At 47.9% G+C, this 23689-nt stretch overlaps 1 protein-coding gene across 1 annotated transcript; it reads right to left on the reverse strand.

Annotated features, from left to right (window-relative positions):
• Positions 1-44: 44 nt before the first annotated feature.
• Positions 45-23587, reverse strand: CCDC78 (coiled-coil domain containing 78). The gene is made up of 15 exons (XM_061600088.1): positions 23510-23587; positions 22129-22260; positions 21367-21453; positions 18859-19038; positions 17112-17252; positions 16043-16093; positions 14893-14981; positions 12986-13064; positions 12175-12300; positions 11199-11413; positions 9998-10172; positions 9548-9591; positions 6348-6414; positions 1787-1887; positions 45-171 (listed from the first exon to the last, which is right to left on the reverse strand). Exons 1-15 carry the CDS (start codon positions 23585-23587, stop codon positions 45-47), a joined length of 1692 nt encoding a protein of 563 aa, XP_061456072.1.
• Between the last annotated feature and the right edge of the window lie 102 nt (positions 23588-23689).

The raw sequence follows: 23689 nt of genomic DNA on the forward strand, positions 1-23689 counted from the left end.
GGATGCTGCAAAGCCTTCTCCTGCCATAGCTTGCGAGGCAGAGACTACATTTCATTGCTGAAATTCCTCCTGGGTTTCAAAGTTGCCGGGGCGTCAGAAGCTCCAGCGCTCAGTGCTCGGGGGCTGTCTGTTCCCAGCAGTTTCCTCAACCTCAAGATCTCCTGCTTGTACCTGCAGCACAAAAACACAGCGAAGGCAGCGTTAACCCAGTTGCTCTGGAGCATGCAGATGCTTAAACTGAGGCTGGAGCCAGGACCAGCTTGAAGGTTAAGCTTACTTATGTCTTCTCTCATGAGTGAGGGACTGAGAGAGTACAGTGGAGAGTGCTGGCAGAGCTTGGAAAAGTTACTTTTTTGAACTACAACTCCCATCAGCCCAATCCAGTGGCCATGCTGGCTGGGGCTGATGGGAGTTGTAGTTTAAAAAAGTAACTTTTCCAAGCTCTGCAGCCTGTACATAGGGGGCAGTGGAACGGCATTGGCTGACCAAAGTCACCTGGTTCCCAAGGCCAGAAAGATTTCTGAGCTGCAGCGTTTACAGCCCAACTTAACCCCCTGTGCCAATGGTGCAGCCCTCAGCCTGACCCCTCATTGCACCACAGCACCACCCACGTGTTGGCGAGAGACGGTACTGCTCCTTTCAGCCCAGCTGGATCAGGGGCCCAGCAAAACTAATAAGGGACTGGCTAGCTCTGTATAACTCTTGTGCCTGGTTGGGTTCCTCAGTTTGGGAAACTCAAACCTTCAGAGGAACTGCTGAAGAGATGCTCCTTACTGTTTCGTCTGCTCATCCTAGAACCCTTCAAGGGTTCCCTCCTGTCCGGCTGGGGTGATGCCTTAACATCAGACCTTTGCTGAGCTGATGCCCTCCAGTTTGGTTTGGACTACAATACCCAGGTTGGTAACGGCTGCCTTACCGGATTGCTGTACAGATCATGACTACGCCATGCGTGCGGCCTGCTTTGGCCTCTTGAAAGCTCTGTACAAGAGATGAGGAACCTGAGGCCCCATTTGTGTTTTTGGTAGGTAATACATTACAGCGGAGTGCAGAAACAACTGGTCTGTTACGACTGGCAGTTGAAAGAATAAAGGTACGTAAGGTACTACAAAGAGGTAAAGTCATGCATGCTGAAACAGCCATGCGGCCTGCACTCAGGGTGCCGTTATTAACTGAGAACAAAGATAGGACAAAAAGGAAGGAAGGGGAGGAGCAAATCCTGCAAAAAAAACCACAAACACTTTAGAGGAGGAATCAGCAAAGGGAAGACTAGATTGCCTTTCTGCCTGTTTCCAACACACACACACTGGTTCAGGTTCCTTGTTGCTGCTTTACTCCCAACAGGCCCATGAGCCAGATGCAGCCCTCAAGGCCCGTCTCTCTGACCCTCAGAACTCTCTCCAGGCTACAACCCTAACCAGAAGTGCTTTGCACCCTCTTTGAGTGTTTTTGCCTGGCTGAAATGTGTCCTTGGGTTCTGTTGCCAGGATGGAGGACAGAGAGAGGGTGTGTGTGTAGAAATGAGAGTACTGTACAAAGACAAAATTAGCATTAATTGCTCCTCCCACTTTTGCTTTGGGCCCTGCCTACCACTGTCAGGTCTACCCCCCCCCCGAATATTGCCTCACAGGGAAAAAGGCCCCCCAGATGAAAAAGGTTTCCCCTCCCTGCTCTATTCAAATGTCAGAAACGTTTTATCCTTCGACATGAAGCGACCGGGAAGCGCAAGGGGAGGATTTCAGCCACAAAGCCTCACCCGGGCGAAAAAGGGCCTTCGGCCTCACCTCACCTCACCAGGTGCTTATCCAAGTACTCCTGCAGTTCGGCTACCTGCTCTTCCGCCACCGTCGCCCGCGTCAGAAGCTGGCTCCTCTCCTTTTCCAGGGCCTCCTGAGGTGGTGAGCAGGCAAGCAGAGAGGAAGGAAGGAAGGAAGGAAGGAGAAAAAGAGGATGGGGTTGACTGGCTGGTTTTTATTTTATTTTATAGCCCGCTTTTCCACCCAGAGGTCTTCAGGGCTGCTCATACGATTAAAAACAAGCATACTGTGCAAATTAACACCACTCCCTGTTTGACATACGGAAGGGCCCCCCCCATCTGTATTGACATTCTGCTGGCTTTTGAACACTGAAACCTGTTTACACAGACATACCCTGACACTCCCTCCCCGACTCTCCTGTTTTTAATTATGACGTTTTAATTGGATTGTTTTACCGCATGCTTTAATTCTGCAGGTTTGTATTTTACTGTTTTAACGGGATTGTTTCACTGTGTATTTTAATTATGGATGTTTATAGAATCGTAGAGAGCCAGTGTGGTGTAGTGGTTAAGGTGTTGGACTATGACCTGGGAGACCAGGGTTCGAATCCCCACATAGCCACGAAGCTCACTGGGTGATCTTGGGCCAGTCCCTGCCTCTCAGCCTCAGAGGAAGGCAATGGTAAAACCACCTCTGAATACCTCTTACCATGAAAACCCTATTCATAGAGTCGCCATAAGTCGGAATCGACTTGAAGGCAGTACATTTACATTTTATAGAATCATAGAGTTGGAAGGGGCCTATGAGGCCATTGAGTCCAACCCCCTGCTCAATGCAGGAATCCCCAACATTCTATTTCACTGCTTCTCATTGGGGCATCTGGTTGGCCACTGTGAGAACAGGAAGCTGGACTAGATACACCACAGGCCCAATCCAGCAGTCTCTTCCTATTTTCTTAATGCTTGTGATGCTGGTTTTGAAACGTGTAAACTGCTTAGAAGCCTGTTTTGGCATTCAGCAGGATCAATAATTATTATTGGACAAGCACTGCAGCAAAACCACTCCGTTTTATAAAGCGGGCAGCCAACGTGGTGGCCTCCTGATGCAAATGAGATGTTCTAACACTGAGGCATGGTGTGTCACCTTCTGCTTTGGGCAAATTAATAGAGCTGTACCCCACACTCCCACAAGCTTCATATCAGCCACTGATCCCAAGGACCTGAGCCAGAGAACATCCCTTCCAGTCTAGATTCAGGAATGGCCACCTGGCCTTGATGTGAGCATAATCCGTGTATTTTAAAATTTATTTGAAAATGTGTGCTTTTCGTAATTGACAGGATATGTCAGTTACATGAAAAGCCAGGGGGGAAAGAGCAGAAGTGAACTGAAATCCACACTTCAGCTTTTTTGCATGCTTAACTTGAATTGCATCTCAGAGGAAGGCAATGGTAAACCACCTCTGAATATCTCTTACCATGAAAACCCTATGAACAGAGTATCCAAAATGACAGATTGGAGGTCACTGATTCATAGGGTCGCCATAAGTAACAATCGACTGGAAGGCACATAACAACAGCAACTTGAATTGCATTTAAAATGCAATGCCAGATTATTATCTTTTTTTAAATAAGGCACACCTGGAAAATGAACACACAACCCACTAACATTATTAGGGAGGTGGGGTTGCTGTGGTCTATAAGAGTTCCATCTCACTCACCAAGCACCATGTCCATGCAGTTACTGGCCTGGAGTGTTTGCACCTTGTGCTGGGCCAGAGGGACAGGCTGGGAATCCTTTTGGTGTACCGCCCACCTTGCTGCCCAATGGCTTCCCTAACTGAGCTGACGGAAGTGGTCTCGGAGGTATTGCTGAGATCCCCCAGACTATTAGTACTGGGGGATGTCAACATCCATGCCGAGGCTACTTTGTCTGGGGCAGCTCAGGACTTCATGGCTTCCATGACAACCATGGGGCTGTCTCAATATGTTTGTGGTCCAACACGTATGTCGGGGCATACTCTAGACCTTATCTTTGCTACTGGACATGGGGATAGTGATCTGGATGTGGGGAATCTTACATCTTTCCCTTTGTCATGGACAGATCACTGCTTGTTGAAGTTTAGACTTACAGTAGCCTTTCCCCTCTGCAAGGGTGGGGGACCTATTAAATTGGTCCGCCCCCGGAGACTAATGAATCCTGAAGGTTTTCAAAGGGCTGTGGGGGATTTTCCGGCTGATAGGACTGGTGCTCCTGTTGAAGCCCTGGCTGATCTGTGGAATGCGGAGATGACTCGGGCTGTTGACATGATCGCTCCTGCGCGCCCTCTCCTATGTAGAGCTCATACAGCTCCTTGGTACACACCAGAGCTGAGAGCGATGAAACAAGACAGGAGGCGGCTTGAGTGGAGATGGAGACGAACTCCCGACTGATGCAATCATGCGCTGGTTAGTGCTTTTACCAAGCTATATGTAGGAGCGGTGAGGGCGGTGAAAAAACAACATTTTGCTGCCACTATTAAGTCATCTCTTTGCCGCCCAGCGGAGCTTTTTAGAGTTGTCCGAGGGCTACTCCATTCTGGCCTTCAGGACACGGTAGAATCATCGGTGGCCCGCTGTAATGAGTTTGCTGAGCACTTCCAGCGTAAGATCTCATGCATCCGCCGGGACTTAGACTCCCAGTTTATAGCGGCTGATCCTAATGAGGTGTCCGGAGCACAGTCTTGTCATGTTTTATTGGATGAGTTCCAGTTGGTTCAGCTCGAGGATGTGGACAAGGTGCTTGGACAGGTACGTGCAACCACTTCAGTACTGGATCCTTGCCCCTCCTGGCTAATCAAAACTAGCAGGGATGGAACAGTTGGCTGGGCCAAGGAAGTGATTAACGCCTCTTTACGAGAGGGAGTGGTCCCTGGCTGTCTGAAAGAGGCAGTGGTGAGACCACTTCTGAAAAAACCTTCCTTGGACCCAGAAAATTTCAACAGCTACAGACTGGTAGCGAATGTTCCATTCCTGGGCAAGATCTTGGAACGAGTGGTTGCTGGCCAGCTCCAGGCGCTATTGGATTAAACCGATTATCTAGATCCATTTCAATCGGGTTTTAGGCCCGGTTTTGGCACTGAGATGGCCTTGGTCGCCCTGTTTGATGACCTATGTCGGGAGAGGGACAGAGGGAGTGTAACTCTGTTGATTCTCCTTGATCTCTCAGCGGCTTTTGATACCATCGACCATGGTATCCTTCTGGAGAGGCTCGCGGAGTTGGGAGTTGGAGGTACTGCTTGGCAGTGGTTCCGCTCCTACTTGGCGGGCCGTCTCCAGAAGGTAGTGCTTGGGGAACATTGTTCGACACCGTGGGCTCTCCAATGTGGGGTCCCGCAGGGGTCGGTTTTGTCTCCCATGCTTTTCAACATCTATATGAAGCCGTTGGGTGTGGTCATCAGGAGTTTTGGAGTGCGTTGTCATCAGTATGCTGATGACACGCAGCTCTACTTCTCCTTTTCATCCTCTTCAGGTGAGGCTGTCGATGTGCTGAACCGTTGCCTGGCCGCGACAATGGACTGGATGAGAGCTAACAAACTGAGGCTCAATCCTGACAAGACTGAGATGCTGTTGGTGGATGGTTTCTCTGATCGGATGGTGGATATATACCCTGTCCTGGATGGGGTTACACTCCCCCTAAAGGAGCAGGTTCGTAGTCTGGGAGTCTTCTTAGACTCTTCCCTTTCACTTGAGGCTCAAGTAGCCTCGGTGGCACGGAATGTGTTCTACCAACTTCGGTTGGTAGCCCAGCTACGTCCCTATTTGAGTAAGGAGGACCTTACATCAGTGGTACATGCTCTGGTAACCTCGCATTTGGATTACTGCAACGCGCTCTACGTAGGGCTGCCTTTGAAGACAGTTCGGAAGCTACAGCTAGTGCAAAATGCGGCGGCCAGATTGTTAACAAGGACCAAGCGGTCCGAGCACATAACACCTGTTCTGGCTCGCCTGCACTGGCTACCAATATGCTTCCGGGCCAGATTCAAAGTGTTGGTATTAACCTATAAAGCCTTATATGGCGCGGGACCAAGATACCTGTCGGAATGCCTCTCCCAATACGAACCGGCCCGTACACTACGGTCTACTACGAAGGCCCTCCTCCAGGTTCCGACTCATAGAGAGGCCCGGAGGGTGATGACAAGATCTAGGGCCTTCTCAGTGGTGGCCCCCGAACTCTGGAACAGTCTCCCCGAGGAGGTGCGCTTGGCGCCGACATTGTTATCCTTTCGGCGCCAAGTTAAAACCTTCCTCTTTTCCGAGGCATTTTCATTTTAATTTTAATTTAAGCTAACTTAATTTTAAATCTGTTGTAATTGATTTTAGATTGTTTTATTTTTATATGTCTTTGTTGTATTACTGCGTATTTTATTGTATTTCTATGTTCACCGCCCAGAGAGCTATTGCTAGTCGGGCGGTATAAAAGTCTAATAAATAAATATAAATAAATAAATAATATTATTATGCTATTATTATTTATTAAATGTATGCCCTGCAGCACCCTTCCTCCCAAAGGGAGCATTGACACCATCATGCTTGCCGTTTTCTCAGAGAGTTTTACCTGCGTGGCATGAGTGAACTCCCGCAGCTGTTTCCTGAGCTCGGCCCAGCCGGCCTCTTCCAGCATACTAAAAACAAGGAAGAGGGAAAGTGAATTGAGAAGAGCCGGGATAGCAAGTTCTGCACTTGACTACACCACCTGTTGCCACCCTGGCGGGCTGCGAATATCTTGGAATACAACTCCCATCAGCCCTAACCAACAAGGCAGACAGCAGCATGGTGTAAAATTAAGAAATGGCACAAATGATTTTTACATGAGAGTGTCCCTCCAAATAAATCGGGAAGGATGTGGCTGAACACTGGACTCATCTGCATCAAGATGATGGGAGTAATAACCCAAATGTCTGGAGGGCACCAGGTTGGCGAAGGCCACTCTGCTTCCTGCTCAGACCCTCAGAAGTAGCCAACAAGGTGTCCTCCAGATGTTGCTGGACTCCAGCTCCCGTCAGCCCCTGACAGCATGGCTAACCCAGCAGTAGCATAGTGGCAAATTCAGAAGTGCAGGGTCCCTTCATGATAGCCATGGCATGCCTCCACAAAGCCATGCCCCCTCTTCCACATTTCCTCATCTCCCTTGCTTTCCCTGTCATCTCGCAAGTCCACACTCCACTACAACAGACGTCCGTAGGAGACAATTGGCATACCAAGAGAGGCTGCATGTTTGCTACTGAGAAGAGTCTTCTCAATGCCTGACTCACCTCCTTTCACTTTGATTGGCTCCAATCAGCACAAAAGGACAAGGACTCTTCTCAGTGGCTAACACGCTCCCCTTTCGTGCCGATTGGCTTGTACATAGGGACCTGGCTAGGATCTTGCTCCCAAAAAAGTAAAGGGTCTATGGCTTTCCGCAACCCCGGATGACTACAGCCCTGTACCCCAGTAGAAGTATCTTCCCCCACAAAGATGGTCAAATGAGCAAACACAAAGTCACGTTAGCAGGCCCAGTTACTGCCGTCCTGGGCTCCTATTGGGAGGAAGGGCAGGATATAATTTAATAAACAAGTAATAAATAAAATATTTATTTAAATAAATAAATAAAAATACCGCACAAGCAAAGCATTCTCTAAAACAATGGGCTCCGGCTGGTGAGAAACTGAAGGACAGAAGCTCTGGAATGTCAACTCTTGCATTTATGTAAACTTTTTTGTATGTTTGTTTCTGGGTAAATTCACTTATTTCACTGTGGTGGCTTAAATCAGGAGGATAGGTGATCTAATTGTGAGGAAGTCTGCAGGCAAGCCGTGGGAAAGTTCTTTCTAGCCTGTCCGGGGACTGCATAAGCAAAATATAGGTCACATTTAATGTCTGGGGCATTCTGGTTGTATAGAAAGGATGGTATGAACTGAGGAATGCTTGGCTAGCATCTACCAAAGTTTGTTTGGGGCTGCAAGAGCTCCCTCTAGAGGTCATGTTAGCTGTTACAGACTCAGGAAAAAAGAAAACACCCACCCCAGTATTTCAGCTAGGGATGGCTGAATCTGTCAATTTTGGTTTCTCATTTTTCAAATCTCAAGTCAGTCCTCCACATTGGTTTGCGATTTTTTAAACAAAGTTCTTATGAAAATGCATCAACGTTTTAGTGCAAACTTTTCCTACTGTGCACATGCTTGCACACCATTTTGCCTGATATACACAGGAGTCATGAGTTTGCTTTGGTTCACGCTCCTGTCAGGCCACCATCAGTTTTTACCAGCTGCCATCACCAGCAGCAGGCATGGCAACAACATCCCAGCGGAGAACCCTGTGAGGGCCCTGGCACAGACCTACAGATGCTATACGCTGGCACTGGGTCTGATCTGGACCTCATTCTCGGGATGTAAACCTCTGTCTTCGGCTTCACCACTTCAGACTGCAGGAGGTTTTTTTGGGGGGGACTCACCTGATGGAATGCTCTTTTATATAAAATTAATAAATTCCCCACAGACAGAAAACTAGACGTCAGGGAGAAGAGCTCTAGCCTTTCTCCCCCACGTCCCTAGCTTTCTATTGGCAAGGATTTATTTAATTTTGTAAAGGGGTGGTGGAGCATTCCCACAGCCCTCACTTGCAACGTGAGGTGGTACAAGGCAGGCAGAGCGGAGTCTAAGGTTGGCCCCTGGGAGGCCCAGCTGCACCCCAGATTTAGCCTCAGGGTCTCCAGTTGCTGAACCCTGCCCTAGGGCAGCCGTCAGCAAACCTGAAGCCCTCCTAATGTGAATGTACTATTAACTCCTATCATCTCTGACTGTTGGCCATGCAGGCTGATGCGAGCTGGAGTCCAGCAAGAGCTGGAGGGCACCAGGTTGGAAATGGCTGCTCTAGAATAACCAGATGCAAAGAAAAAAAGGGGGCAGGAATGTCCGGGTGTATGTCATGAAATCAAGGCGGCACATGTGGAAATTTCCTCTTCTATAAAGTTCTAAAGGTGCTATGCTGGGGGCACGAGTTCTGTCCTGCTTTATATCTAGCCAGAGCTTGGAAAAGTTACTTTTTTGAACTACAACTCCCATCAACCCCAGCCAGCGTGGCCACTGGATTGGGCTGATGGGAGTTGTAGTTCAAAAAAGTAACTTTTCCAAGCTCTGATCTAGACACCCAGTGAGAGATACAGCTTGCTTCATTCAACTTGGGTACAATCACCTTCAACCAGTGTAGGAAACTTGTGGCCCTCCAGATGTTGTTTGACTTCATCGGGTGACATGAACAGAAGGAAGTGGGCATTAGAAATGTTTTTCGTTAACACTAGAATTTGCCGGCATCCCACGAAACTGCATGTTGGAAGATCCTGGGCAGGCGAAAGAAAGGACTTCTTCACGCAGCACAGAGTGATACTATGGAATTTGCTCCCACAGGAGTCAGTGATGGCCACCAATTTGGATGGCTTTACAAGAGGATTAGGCAAATTCATGGAGAAAGGCTATCAGGGGCTACTAGCCATGATGGCTATGCTGTTCCTCCTGCCAGCTGCTGGGAATCACAAGGAGGGAGAATTAGTTGCCCTCAGATCCTGCTGGCGGGCTTCGCATAAGGGCATCTGGTTGGCCACTATGAGAACAGGATGTTGCACCAGATGAGCCATTGGCCTGATCCAGCAGCCAGGCCCTTCTGATGTTCCTATCAGCCCCAGGGGGCACGGCCAACGGTCAAGGATGGCACAGTCCAACAACATCTGGAGAGTCACTGATTTCCCAGCCCTGACTTGCAAGAAGTGACAATACTCACTGCGGCGGCGATATCCCTGAGCCCGCATTTTGGCTTAGCTTTACCTGTAAGGGAAAGAGGCGAGGACAGGAAATGATAGATTTGATCAAATCTTCAGGGCCGCAGAGCCTTTTTCAGCCCAAGGCTCACATTCCCTTCTGGGCAGTCTCCCCAGGGCCATACAGGCAGCACAATGGATAAAAATTGTACCGTTGCACAGCGCTTAGTTTCTACACGCACTCACACACCTCTGTCTCCTCCACCCAGACAAGCAAGAGGCTTTATCCGAGTTCACGGACACAATCCAGCCAGGCAAAGCAGGTGGGGTGCAAAGCAGAGCCCATGGGAGGGTGGCCTGGGAAAAGAGGATGCGGCTTGGGGCCCAAGGGCTGGAGAGAGAGGCTTGGAGGGCCACATTTGACCCCGCACCATCCTGCGCAGGAGGGCCCACCGCCCAGGTAACAAAATCACCTTCATCTGCAGTTCCTGCAGCTGGGCCTCTAGGCTGGCTTTATCTTCCCGCAGCCGGTTCAGTTCCTGAGAGGTGCTGGTCAATAGCTCGGCATCTGTGATGGTGAAATGGTGTTCCGGAGGGCCAGGATCCACGTCGTGGCTGCCTAGTGCCCGAATCTGTTCACGCTGCATCCTGTCACCAACCAGAAGGGTTACTGATCAGCCCTTAACGTGGCTTGGCAACGAGGTGCGTTCATAGCAACAGCCTGCACCATTAATGCATCCAGGTGCCAATGGGATGCATCCATCGCAGCGTTTCCCAACCAGTGTGCCCCCAGATGTTGTTGGACCACAACTCCCATCTTTCCTGACCATTGGCAATGCTGGCTGAGGCTGATGGGAGTTGTGGTCCAACAACATCTGGAGGCACACTGGTTGGGAAAGGCTGATCTAAGGCGTGAATGAGGAACTTCTGGCCCTCCAGAACCACGACTCCCATCATCCCCGGCTGTTGGCCGTGTTGCTGGGCTGATGGGAACTGTAGTTCAGCAACTGGAGGGACAAAGCTTAGCAGCGGTGCTTCACATGGGGAGTCGTTCCCAACCCTACCTGGAGACGCCGGGGATTGAACCTGGGACCTTCTGCCTGCAAAACGGGCTCTACTGCTGGGCGATAGTCCTGCCCCATAAGTACTGCCAGCCTTCTATCCCACCCACCCCAGCAGACCTCATTGCTTCAGTGACAACTTCAAGCATCTGATGAAACAGACTCTGGCCTATAATAAACCGTGTTTAAGCCTTCAAGGTAACATAAGACATTTTCTCTACCGCCGCCTCTGTCTGCAAGAGTGTTGAGATTTAACTGCTTTTATTTATTTATTTATTATTGCATTTATATCCCACTTTTCCTCCAAGGAGCCCAAAGTGGCATACATGGTTCTCCTCCTCCTAAGTTAATCCCCACAACAACCCTGTGAGGTAGGTTAAGCTGAGAGGCAGCGACTGGCCCAAGGTCACCCAGTGTGCTTCATTGGCTGAATGAGGATTTGAACCCTGGTCGCCCAGGTCCTAGTCAAACACTCTAGCCACTGCACCACACTGAAGAGGCTTTTAGGAAGGTGTGACTTTCAAAAAGGGTTGAGTCGCAGCTCTGGCCACTGTAGGGTTGAACCACCGGCGCTAGGGGGATTGCTGTCTTCCGAGAAGGCCTCTGCCCCTACCTGTACACAATCAGCAGGCTCTCGTGCCTCTTGATCAAGTTCTGCATGCGCTTCTTGAAACTGCGAGTGGCTCTGGCCAGCTGCTCTTCCCGAGACTTGTGGGAAGCCCGGATGTCCTTCAGCATGCCGTCCACAAAGCGCGTCATGTGAGCTGGCTCGGACGGCATTTTGCTGGTGCCTTTTGCAGCAACGGTTGACTTGCCATCCACGTATTCCTTGAAAGATGCACACACACAGCGCCAGTTTCATACATTAGCCCAGTTCAAGGGTGGGAAAACTGTTTTTCCGCCCAAGGGCCAGAGTCCCTTTTGGATACCCTTCCGGGGTCCTCATGACAGGGGTGGGCATGGCCAGAGGCACAACTGGGCAGAGCAATGCATGTTAATTCTACTTTGCACAGTACAGTAGGCTAGTTTGACACACTCTTGCACGCATCCCTTTGCTCTGTCCTCCATCCAGGCCAGCAAGTAGCATGATCTGAGTTCAAGGGCACACTCCAAACGGGCACAAACACTTGAGGTGGGTGCAAAGCAGGGATCGTAAGAGCTGGGGCTGCAGAGATTGTATGGCCTGCAGAGAGTCCCAGGGGCCACACAAAGAGGCCCGTACGGCCGCACTTGACACACCCACCCATCCCTGACCCAGTTATTTCCAAACTGTGGAAGCAGGAGCACTTAGAATGCCATGAGGAATGAATAAATTACAGCCACCCGTGAACGCTAAGAATCCAGGCATAGGAGAGGTTGCCCACTGCCTCTCTTCATGATCCCCTGACCTCTTCCAACCACCCTAATGCTGCCACACCCCTGTGGGGGCTGCAATTGGAACACGGGAAGCTGTCTTGCTCCAGGTCAGGTTGTTTGGCCATTGAAGCCCATTAGTGCCTACTCTGACCGACAGCGGCTCTGGGATTTGGTGCACAAGATCCAGGCTCCCACTCGCCGGCTGCCCATCCACCCCAGAGGGAGACGCTTACCGCCAGGTCTGTGACGTACTGAATGAGCCGCGAGCGGTACTCCTCGTTCAGCTCCTTCAGCTGGAGCTGCAGCCGGGAATTCTCCGCCTCCACTTCTTGGAGCTGGCTTTGTGAGGAGAGCAACACCTGCAAGGAAAGTGGCCTACAACTGTTGCTGAAATGTGAGGCCTCATCTGTGTTGGCATCTTGCAGGCTTTTGAAGATGCATTAATGGGATTGTTTCATTAGTTACTAATAGCCTCGTAGCGGGTGTTACGCGAGCAAACCAAAAAATCAGTGCTGTTAAGCTTTCTGTCTGCCATCTTGATTCAAAATGGCGCCCAAGGGTATCCAAACACAGATGAAAAGCTGCTCCTCAGTCTCAGGAACCATCATGCAAAATTTGCTTATGATATCTTCAGAGGTGTCCAAATGGACAGCAAGCAAAGTGTCCAAAATATATACTAGATTTTACTTAGGGATGCTTCCATTTTAATGTTTTACTCGGACTGTTTTATTGCGTATTGAAATTACAGGTGTTTATATTTTAACGTCTGTGCTCCTTGTGGGAGGAAGGGCAGGATATACATTTAATAAACAAACGAACTAGCTTTTGTATCTTTAAACCACTTAGAAGCCTGTTTTGTCTCTTGGAGTGGTTTGTTTCTTGATGTTTATTTTTTTTTTAATTATGCATTTTTAGGGCGTTGGATTAAACGGCTTTCAGGCTCTTGAGCTTCAAAAGTGGCTTCAAAATTTAAAGAGCTATGCAGTTATACATAAATCCTGCTGACCGGGTAGTTCAGCTCTGACATTCACTAGCTTCTCTTACCGCAGACTGTTCTGCCATCTTGTGCTGCGTGTTCCGAATCGCTTTCTTGGCTTCCTGCAGCTCTTTCCCCAGGATCACCCTGCAAACACACAGAACATCGCAGCCCAGAATTACTCTCTCTCTTTCTCTGCTGCAACTAGGGATGGGTGAGAATTTGGATTCAGTTTGCATTTCAAGCGGAATTTATCAAATTCACACTTTCCGAAATGACATGAGAACTGAAACACAGCCATCCTTCGAAATTCACATTTATTAGAATTTTGGGACACAGTTTGCCAACTAAACAACATCTACAGAAATGCATGTATTAGGGGAAAGTGTGCATAAAAATGAATATACAGTATGAGTTCAAATAGCATGCAAAAAGGCATGATGTGATGTAATATTATTTTTAAAAATGCGCACATTAGTCAAACCCGCCTACAACAATGTGTTTATTAGGAGAAATTCACACTAAAATGATGGACAATTTTCATGATTATTTTTTTTTAAAAAAATTGCAGATTGCTGTAGAAATGTAGAGAACTGAACTTAACATCAGAAAAGTGAGAGAGAACTGAAATTGACAGCTCTTTCCATCCCTAACCGCAGCCTTCCCCATCCTGGTGCCCTTCGGATGTCTTGGACTCCAACTCCCATCAGCTCCAACCAGCACCGCTGTGCTCTCATCAGCTTCAGCATCATATAGCTGTGCTGTCTGGGGCTGATGGGGGCTGGAGTCTAAAACATCTATAGAACACACAGCTGAGAAAGGCAGGTAAAAAAAAACCCAACCCACAACACCCAAGTTTCTAGCCCTCATGGCCGAGAATGTTTAGAAAGATTGTGGCAGCTTCTAACCCGGGGAAATGCTGGCAAGGGTTCTGTGCCTTACTTCGCCTCGGCATCCTTTGTGGACAAAGGGCTAAGGCAGGGATGGAGAACCTGCAGCCCTCCAAATGTCGGCTGAACTACAACTCCCATCATCCCTGTGCATCGCCTATGCTGGTTAGGGTTAATGGGAGTCGGCTTCCCCAACATTTGGAGGGCCACGTGGAACCCGCAGGTCACATTTAGTGTGGCAAGATTTTGTGCGTCAGCTGTTACCTGTCAGAGAGGGATGATGGAAACATCATAATAATAGCTAACCTTTTGGGGGCTTTTTGTGCTCTGGGGTATTTATTCAACACCGTTTCAGTCATATTATCTTACGTTTCAGCTGTTTGTTTGTTTCTCTGTATAATGTTGATATGTTTTTATAGTTTTTAATATTTTACAGTGCTGGTCTTTGACCGTAATAAATGATTGATTGATTGATTGATTGATTGATCGATCGATTGGAGAGCCACAGGTTTCCCACCCAACTTGGATTAACGGTCGTTGTTAGGAGGAGCCATGACAGTAGGGATAGGCAAATCTGTCAATTTCATTTTCTATATTTCCCAGCCTGCAATTCAGTTCTCCATATTTACAGATCCATTTTACAATTTTTTTTAAAACAGTCCTCATGAAAATTTGTCAGCATTTAGTAATTCCTCCTAACGCATACATTCCTGCATCCATTTTTTCTGCATACACAATTTTGCAAAGCAGTTTCCCCTAATATAGTGCATTATGTTCTTTTCACTAACATACGCATTTATGTGCACCCTTTAGACGAGTGCATGCATGTTTGTACACATGACATGGCTGGAGAACTGCACTGCAACGTTCGGAGATGTGCAAATTTCGAACGAGGGCTGCGTTTCAGTTCGCCTATCATTTCGGAAAGTGCAAATCGGGTGTATTCCCCTTTAAAAGTGATCTTAATTGAAATTCTCCCCCATCCCTATGTGGGAGTCTGACATAGCAGAATACCAATACAAGTTTTGTAGTGAAGACAACCCTCCAAGCCACTCAGGGGGTTGGGCCGGCAGCTGATCTCTTACACTCTCTCCTCCAGTTTCTGTTGCTGGGAGTTGTACATTTCTTTCATCTTTTCAAGCTCTGCGGTGATGTGATCCTGGTTTCCAAACAGCTGGGAAGGGGCAGGAAAAACGGAAGGAGTGGTCAGTTACACCCTAAGATTGCAAGAAGCTGTTTTGTCCCGAATCGGGCCACCTAGCTCAGTATTGTTTACAGCAGGGGTGGTGAACCATTTTCAGGCAAAGGGCCACATTCCCTTGTGGGCAAATGTCTGGGGGCCACATGCCCGGGGTGGGTGGGGCAAGAGAGAAAAGTGGGCAGAGCAGCGGATGCATATTTCACCTTGGTACAGTGGGCAAGTTTCCTCTCTGTCCACCATCCAGGCAAGCACGATCAGAGTTCCAGCCAGGGAACAACACTCCAGGAGGAAGCGAAGCAGTGCTCCATGAGAGGCTTGGCCTGGGGAGAGGGGGGGTGGCCTTGGAAGGGTCACAAAGGCCAGGCAGAGAGGCTTTGAGGCTCACATTTGCCCCATGGGCCTGAGGTTTCCTATGCCTGGTTGACAGTACACTGACTGAGTGTCTCCAGGGTCTCAGAGACAGGGATCTTTCTCAGACCCGCTTGGAGACGCCAAGGGTTGAACTTCCATATAACCAGAAGATGCCACGTTTCATTGTGAGTTCGCCCAGACCCAGGCAGGGCCGGCCCTACCATCAGGCCAAAAGTGATGTGGCCTCCTCAAGCGGTGGACCTTGGATGCCATTAGGAGCAGTGCAGTGTACAAACAACTGGGAGGTTTCCTGCGCAAGCCTAACTGGAAGTTATGGGAGTTGAGCAGCATCATTCATTTAAGTGGGGCACATGTAGGAGACCTTCCCCAGAGTTTGTGCCCCACATGAATGAATGAGAATGAGGGTGCTGTTCCCTCCTGCCCCAGCGTTCAGGCACTAGGGATGGTCAAACCTGTCAAAATCGGTTTCTTTCAGTCTCTCATTTTACAAGTTCGGATCTCCACATCAGTTTGCTTTTTTTCAAAAAAAAAAAAAAAGTCCTCATGAGCAATTCAGTGCAAGTTTCTCCTAACATACATGTTTTTTGCAAAGCAGTTTCCCCTAATGTGATGTCTTGACCCACCCCTTTGCTGGTAGCACTGCACAAACATCAGACACTTACGCTTCGCTCCAGTTTCCGCCGTTCGTGTTCCGAAGCGACCACCTCTTCTGGCTAAAGGCAAGAAGACGCAAAAGACAGTTGGCATTAGATTTCTGCGTAAGAGCCCTACAGCTGGATCAGGCCAGAGGCCCATCTAGTCCAATGTACGGTGGCCAACCTCCTTTCTGGCCTCCTTTCCCTCACCCATCACTGGCAGCTGTCAATCCACTAGTTTGCCTCACTGGGAGAAGCAGAGCTCAGTCCATCAGCTCTGCTGGAAGCCTAGACACCAGGCACCTCCTACCCCTGAACTGTCTCTATGCCAGCTGGTCATTGTTAAGAACTACCATTTAAGAATTGGTGCCTGAGTTTGCTTTTTTCCCCTCTTCCCTCTCTGCCCCTTTTCCCTTGTGTGTCGTCTTTTTTCGATTGTAAGCCTGTGGGCAGGGACTGTCTTGTACTGACTGATTTCAGGTAAGCCACTCTGGAAGCCTTTTTGACTGAAGAGCGGGGTACAAATACTCTCAATAAACAATAATAATAACCAGATGCCCCAATGGGAGAAGACTACGTTTGGAGAAGGAAAGGGTTTGCCTGTGCTACAGACTCAAATTTAAATCATTACTGCTGAGAAGCCAAAGGGACTGCTGTTCTGGAACAACGACATGGGTGGGGTACCAATATTTTCTTTCTTTACTTTCGCACATTTAGATCCCACCTTTTTTCTGTCATGGAACTTAAGCCAGGGGTACAGGTGACCGACTAGTCCCAGACCTGCTTAGCTTCAGCAAGGCGGTGGCCTCATGTGCCTTCAGACCATACTCTGGGGCCAACAACATTATGTACATGCTCCCACATCCAGAGTAGTGTGACATTTCTGGGCAGCCTTACCAGGCTTTGGCTTCTTTTGGAGGAGAGAGGCCACAGGAGATGTTCGAAGAAGAGTGAATTTCAAAGGATAGCCATGTTTCGGTTCTCTTATTGTTTCAGAAAGCACGAATTTGATCAATTTGGCTTGCAACGCATATGGAATGTAATTGCTCACCCATCCCTACTCAGGAAGGGCCCTTCACGGCCCAAAGATGCATACCTTCACTTTGCGGGCGGACAGACGGTGAACCAAGGCTCGCACCCGCTCCAACTCTGCAGAAGGGTGATTGGCTTGAGCTCGGGACTTCTTCACATTGGCCAGGTTGAGTAACTCTATGCTCAACTCTTCATTCTTAGTGACCTACAAAGCAGAGCAGGCGACAGAGTGATGGAGCTACGGATCATCCCGTAATATGTTACCCCCTTCTGATTTCAAAAGTTCTGGTTCTTGGGAAGAGCTAGAGCAGAGGGCCTGGTGGGATTCTCACAGGAAGCAGCTGAGAGCAGAAGCTTTCGGCTTGCTCCTCTAACATGCAGCACTGTTTCTGTTCCGCTGCAGGTCATCTTCTGCCAAAAATTACATTATTTGTCTCGCTGTCCAGTATTAATTAATACTTTACATTACATTGTCTTTGCGTTATTCATTTCAGTGCAAATGAGGCAGAAAGCCTAATCAGTCATCTGTCATTTGAGCACTGAAAGCAACAAGTTGTGTTCACTGGATTGACTTCCGTTCCAGTCATGGGTCGAATAACTGGACATTGCCAATTTCCACTCCCATTCCATTTTTACTGGAATGCTCTGGCATCCCTAGATCAGGCTGCGGACTCTTCCAGGCGGGAGCTTATTTTGGAATTGGTGCCTGCTCACACGCCTCAGTTTTCTGCAGCATCCACATGACATTGACGTCAAAATGCCACATTTCATCCAGATTTCCCCTTATTGCAGAAAATCTGACAAGTCAAAACCACTTGTTATACATCTGCAGCAGGGATGAAGAACCTGCAGCCTCCCTGCAGCTGTTCTTGGACTCCCAACTCCCATAATCCCTGACCACCGGCCATGCTGGCTGGGGCTGATGGGAGTTGGAATCCCACAATATCCAGAAGGCCATGGCTTCCCCATCCCTCCCCCACAACATCTGGAGGGCCACAGCAGTTCCCCCCATCCCTGATCTACAGGCCCCTGCTGGTGTGGCAATTCATTAGCACATTTCTTTTGGTGGGCAGTTAGCTCTGTGTGGTGACGTTCTGACAGGTGGCCACTATCGCCGCAGCGCAACAAACAGTGGGGACCCCAACAAGGAAATGGAAATAGACAAAAGATATATTTACTGTTCAGCATGCTTCGTAGCCTAGTGGTCCTTCGTTTGGAAATCAGTTGGCTCTCCTAGCTGTGTGCAGCAAGAGGCATTGGTATGATTATGCCACAGGACAGCCTGGTGCCCTCCAGGTGATTTGGCCTACAGCTCCCATCCGCCCCCAGCCACCATGGCCAATGGTCAGGGATGATGGAAGCTGTAGTCCAAATGATGTGGAGGGCACCAGGTTGGGGAAGGCTGACTTCTTCCATATGTTACTTCCTGTGAGCTCTGGTTAACAACATCTAAGATCCCAGATTCTGTGGCTGACATTGGCAAGGTGGGCAGCTAAGTACGAGCAGGGCCTTCTCAGCAGTGGCCCCTTTGCTGTGGAACATCCTTCCAAACAAAGTTTGTCACACCCTGATATTATATTCCTTCTGGTGTTTGATTTAAATCTGTAAAGGAAATTTACAAGGGCCTTTGGCTGAATGGCTTTAATTCCAATACGTGTTTCATGCTGTTCTTTTATACCAGCCTTCCCCAACCTGATGCCCTTCAGATATTTTGAACTACAACTCCCATCATCCCCAGCCAGTTGTAGTCCAAAGACATCTAGAGGGCGCCAGCTTGGAGATGGCTTGCATAGATCATGAGCAGCCCATACTTCCTGTTCATGCTCTTTGCCCAGTGCAAGATAATTGCTCTTCAGAACTAGGTACTCATCCACCAGCTCCTTGCGGTTGGTCTCGAGGGCACTCAGGTGCTCCCGCAAAGCATCGCGCTCTCCGGTGATCTTCTCGTCGTGGAGCTCAACCTGCAGAATACGATTCTCCAGGGCCAGGATCTGGGAAAACAAGAGCCAGCAAGGGAAATGTATGCGCTGCTTGGGGAGAGGGAAGATTTTAAAAGATTATGGTCTTTCTCCATGCATAGCTTTCGCGTGTTTTTTGTAGTTGGTTTTAGACTATCTAGCAGAGCTTGGAAAAGTTACTTTTTTAAACTACAACTCCCATCAGCCCCAACTAGCATGGCCACTGGATTGGGCTGATGGGAGTTGTAGTTCAAAAAAGTAACTTTTCCAAGCTCTGCTATCTAGATAGTCAGATGCAGGTCTTCCTGTCTGAAGTGTAGGTCATACAATAAACTTAGCTTTTATTGCTTTTCTTATACCAGAGTCACAGTGCGATGTCCACCAAGCTAAAGGGTAGCTATTGCTTAGGGTTTACTGCCTGCGCTTAATTCTGCAAACTAGTGTTATAATCCATAACTCCTAACATCAGCCATGCCACCGAGACAATCTCTTCTTCCTTCTCCTCCCCCCAGGTGCTCAAGGACACATGTTCCCATTTTTCCCAGCCTTTTCTTAGTTTATTTTGTTTATTTATTTTATTTCACAAATATTCTTAACAAAAAAAAAAAAATATCAAAATTATGAACACCCAAATTCCCTCCCTCCCAAGGGGATCCTTTTTTCTGTAATTCTTGTACACATTCTTACAAGCATATCGTACGATGATACATATGGAAACAAAGTTATAAAATAATCATTTAGACTGTCCATAGAGTTTTGTATGATTTTGGGACTTGACAACTTATGTTGCCTCCGGCTGTGAATACAAAAGGAATCTGAGAGGAGTAGGGAAAGATAGCTACCAGGAGGTGTTAGGAAATGTAAGTGTAACCACCACTTCAGGACGTCGATCCAGGCTTTACAAGCTACCAAACAGATACCTACTTCTAAGTAGACAGCGGCGTTACTCACACAGAAAGTCCCAATAATTTGCTAAGGAAATGCATGCAGTGGTGAAGAAAATAAACACCTTGGGTTTTTCTCTTGAAGTGCTGGGGAATTATGGGTTTCAGAAGGCTCAGATTTCTGTTGCCCAAAGATTAATAGATATAGATTTACAGCCCTTGAGAAACACAGCTAATAAATTCTGCTCCCCATTAATCTATAGAAAATTTAGCAATTATGGAATTACTGTACCCCTTATTGACCATTCCAAAATATAGGAGAGCATTTAGTCCTGCTCGATTCAACGTGCTCCCTTCGGCACTATTGGAGGGCCGCTTTAATAAGATTCCAGTTAGTGAACAGATATGCCTCTGTGGAGCTGGTGTAGTGGAGTCTGTAGAACATGTCCTTCTGTCTTGCGAGTTATATAAAGAACATAGAAGGAAGTTAATCTCCCCTTTGCTAACTGCTTTGCCTAAGGGCAATCCCGTCGATTTGGTGTCGATCTGTCTAAGTGATGTGTCATCTTATGTCACCACTAAGGTTGCAAAGTTTCTTCTCATTTCAATGCAAATTAGGAAAACATGTTGTCACCCTGCTCTCTAAAAAAATTGTTTATGGGCATTTGGAATTCTGGTAGCTCTGTCCCCTAAATATCTAAATCATCCATGCTGTATGTTTGTTTTTTATATGTCTCTTTCAATATGTGGTCTGTGACTGTAATAAATTAAAAATTCAAATTCAACAATAAATGGCCATCGTTCTGCTGTTAAGTCATCCATTTTCTTCTTTACTTTAGATGTGCGTATTTTTGTCATAAGTATCTCCAATAGCGTGATTTCCCAATGTTTTTTGTACCAACAGTCCATTGTCAGGCCCTCCAAATCTCTCCAGAACAGTTCTAGCCACTACCAACATAATTGCCCACCCTTTTTTGTCCCTCTGTTTTGTTTTTAAATATTCATTTATTCATTCAGTTTATATCCCACCTGCCCTCCCGAAGGAGCCCAACCTTCCTGACCTTACCACCCCTTGACTAAAAAACACTTTCCCTTCTGCCTCCTCTTGAATCTGATCCTACAAAGCCGGAGGGGGGGGGAACCTTTGGCCCTCCAGATGTTGCTGAACTACAGCTCCCATCAGCCCCCCAGGCAAGCATGGTGCATGGCCAGGAATGATGGGAGTTGGTTCAGCAACATCTGGAGGCCAAATGTCCCCCCCAGTTCTGCAAAGAATCTTGGGTACTGTAGTTTGGCGAGGTGAAAGAAAATTATGTTTGCAGTCCTTACTCCTCCTGGGATTCCCTTTGGACAGGAAGGAGTGGCGGTTAAATCAGGTTAGTGTTGCCGTGGATATGCCTGGCATCTGGAGGGAATTACAGCATGGAAAAACAGCCTGTAAGGCACAAGCTTAGGCACATGCCAAAGGCAGACTTACCAAATTCTTCAGTTCAAAGTTTTCCTCTTCGTGCTTTTCTCTCATTTTATTAGCCTCAATCTGGAAATCAACGAAGTCTTTGGAAATCTAAGAGGGCAGGAACGTAAGAACACAGAAGCTGTCTCATACTGGATCATTCCACTGGCCCATCTCACTCAGTACTGGGGTATTGTTCATGACGTGTTTTGAACACTGGGAAGGGGGAAAGCAGAGGGTTGTAGATCCAATGCAGCTCCTACTCAGAGTAATCCCATTGGCATTAATGGAATGGACAGGGGTGTAGTTGTCCAGGGTCTCAGGGGGGTCTTAGACCCTTTAGCAGAGTCCCTATATCTCCAGCATCCTACGAGCCAATCAGCATGAAAGGGGAGCATGTTAGCCACTGAGAAGAGTCTCCTAACATGCTTCCTTGTTCTTTCCTGCTACTGGAGCCAATCAGAGTGAAAGGAGGTGAGTCAGCCACTGAGAAGACTCTTCTCAGTAGCTAACACTCTCCCCTTTGATGCTTATTGGCTCCTAAGGATGTCTGTTGTTGTGGGGGAAGGCGTTAACAAGGAGCTCATTCTCAACTCAGCAGCAAAAAAGAGGGAAGGATGTGGCTGTGATTACCATGCACTTCTGAATTTGCCACTACACTACTGGAAATGGACATGAGCAACTCAGGTTCATTCTTTTCATTGGATCTGCTCTGATCAGAGCTTAGTTGGATGCAACCACAAGTACCTGCAAGTCTCTACGCAGGGGGCCTTGCCCGCACATTACCTTGAGTTTCTCTTCTTCGCTGCGGACCAGTCTGGATGACAAGTTGGTTTTCGAGCCGGCCATTTGCCCTGTTTTCTCTTGCAGCTCTCCCAGTTTGCCATAGAGCCTTTCATTCCTGTCTTGCAGCTGAACCTGCATGAAGGAAAAAGTATCTTCAGAGCCCCAACGACAAGGGATGAATGAATTGGTCCATTTTGGTTTCTCTGTTTTTCAAACATTAAATTCAATTCTCCATATTTTCACATCAGGTTGCAATTTTTTTAAAAATATTCACTCATGAAAATTCATCAGCATTTCATGATTAATTTATCCTAATATATACATCTTTGTATACAGTTTTTGCCTACATCACACTTTTTTGCAAAGCAATTTCCCAGAATATAATGCATTTATTTTCACTAAAGATGCATTTTTATGCACACTGTGCTGCAACAGATGCACTTTTGTAGACATTACTTGGCTGGAAAACTGCACTGCAAAATTCACAGAAGCCCACGTTTCTAAGGATGCCTATGTCTTGGTGTGCATATTGTTTTGGAAAGTGCAGCTTAGGTCCAATCGCCTTTAAATACGAACCAAATCTAATTCCTTCCCCATTCTTACCAAGGTCCACTAGAAGTGAGCTTTCTTCTGGTGCCTTCTGCCGCAGCATGAAGCTGGCAGTAATTCTGAAGGGCTGGCAAGATGTTGCACGCGGCTTAGACTTTTATTTAAATACAAGCGGTATATAAATGGTCTAAATAAAAATAAATAATAGATAAAATCTGATCATTCCATGATGGGACACAGCACTGGTCTTGGAAGTGAAGGGACCTGTGTTTAGATGCCCTTGGTGGCCCCTGGCCCGCTGTGAGCATATGGCAAGTACTTGTGGCATGCAAGGGGTTGTCAGACGTCCATCAGTCCAGACCATTGACTATGCTAACTGGGGCTGATGGGGAGTCCAGCGACATCTGGAGGGCTACAGGGTTGCACATCCCTGGGATATGGCCTATTGCGGATGCTTGCCTTAGGCTTGTGGTGGCGATCCCCGGGCCTGTCTCTCATACAGCCTCCAACAGTGGAGATGGAACCTAGCCATCATTGCTAGTGGCCACTGATAGCCTTATCCTCCATGCATTTGCCAAATCCTCTTTCAAAGCCATCCCAGTGGGTGGCCATCTTGCATTGCCTCTTGCAGGGGCAAATTCCATAACTATGTGTCGTGTGAAGAAGGACTTCCTTTTGCCTGTCTTGGATCTGCCAGCATTCAGCTTCATTGGGTGTCCCTGAGGTGTCCCTGATGGTGATGAAGGGAGTGAAGTCCAACAAGGCCCCAGGCTGGAAAGGGCAGGTGCTGCAGCGAGCTGGAAAGAAGACACGTTTCATGCACAACGCTTACGTTTTCATTGGTGAGGCGCTGCACTTGCTCTTGGAGAGTGCTGAGGACGCTGTTCTCCGTCTTGTTGCCAAAGTCCATGCGGTCCGTGGGTTGGTGATGGAAGGCTGGGGTGGGTGGGATTCAGCTGCAGGGGGAAAGGGCCAGTATGAAAGCAAAGAGGGGCGGTATGTCTCTAAAAGA

The sequence above is a fragment of the Rhineura floridana genome, chromosome 17 (genome assembly GCF_030035675.1).
Source record: "Rhineura floridana isolate rRhiFlo1 chromosome 17, rRhiFlo1.hap2, whole genome shotgun sequence".
NCBI lineage: Eukaryota > Metazoa > Chordata > Lepidosauria > Squamata > Rhineuridae > Rhineura > Rhineura floridana.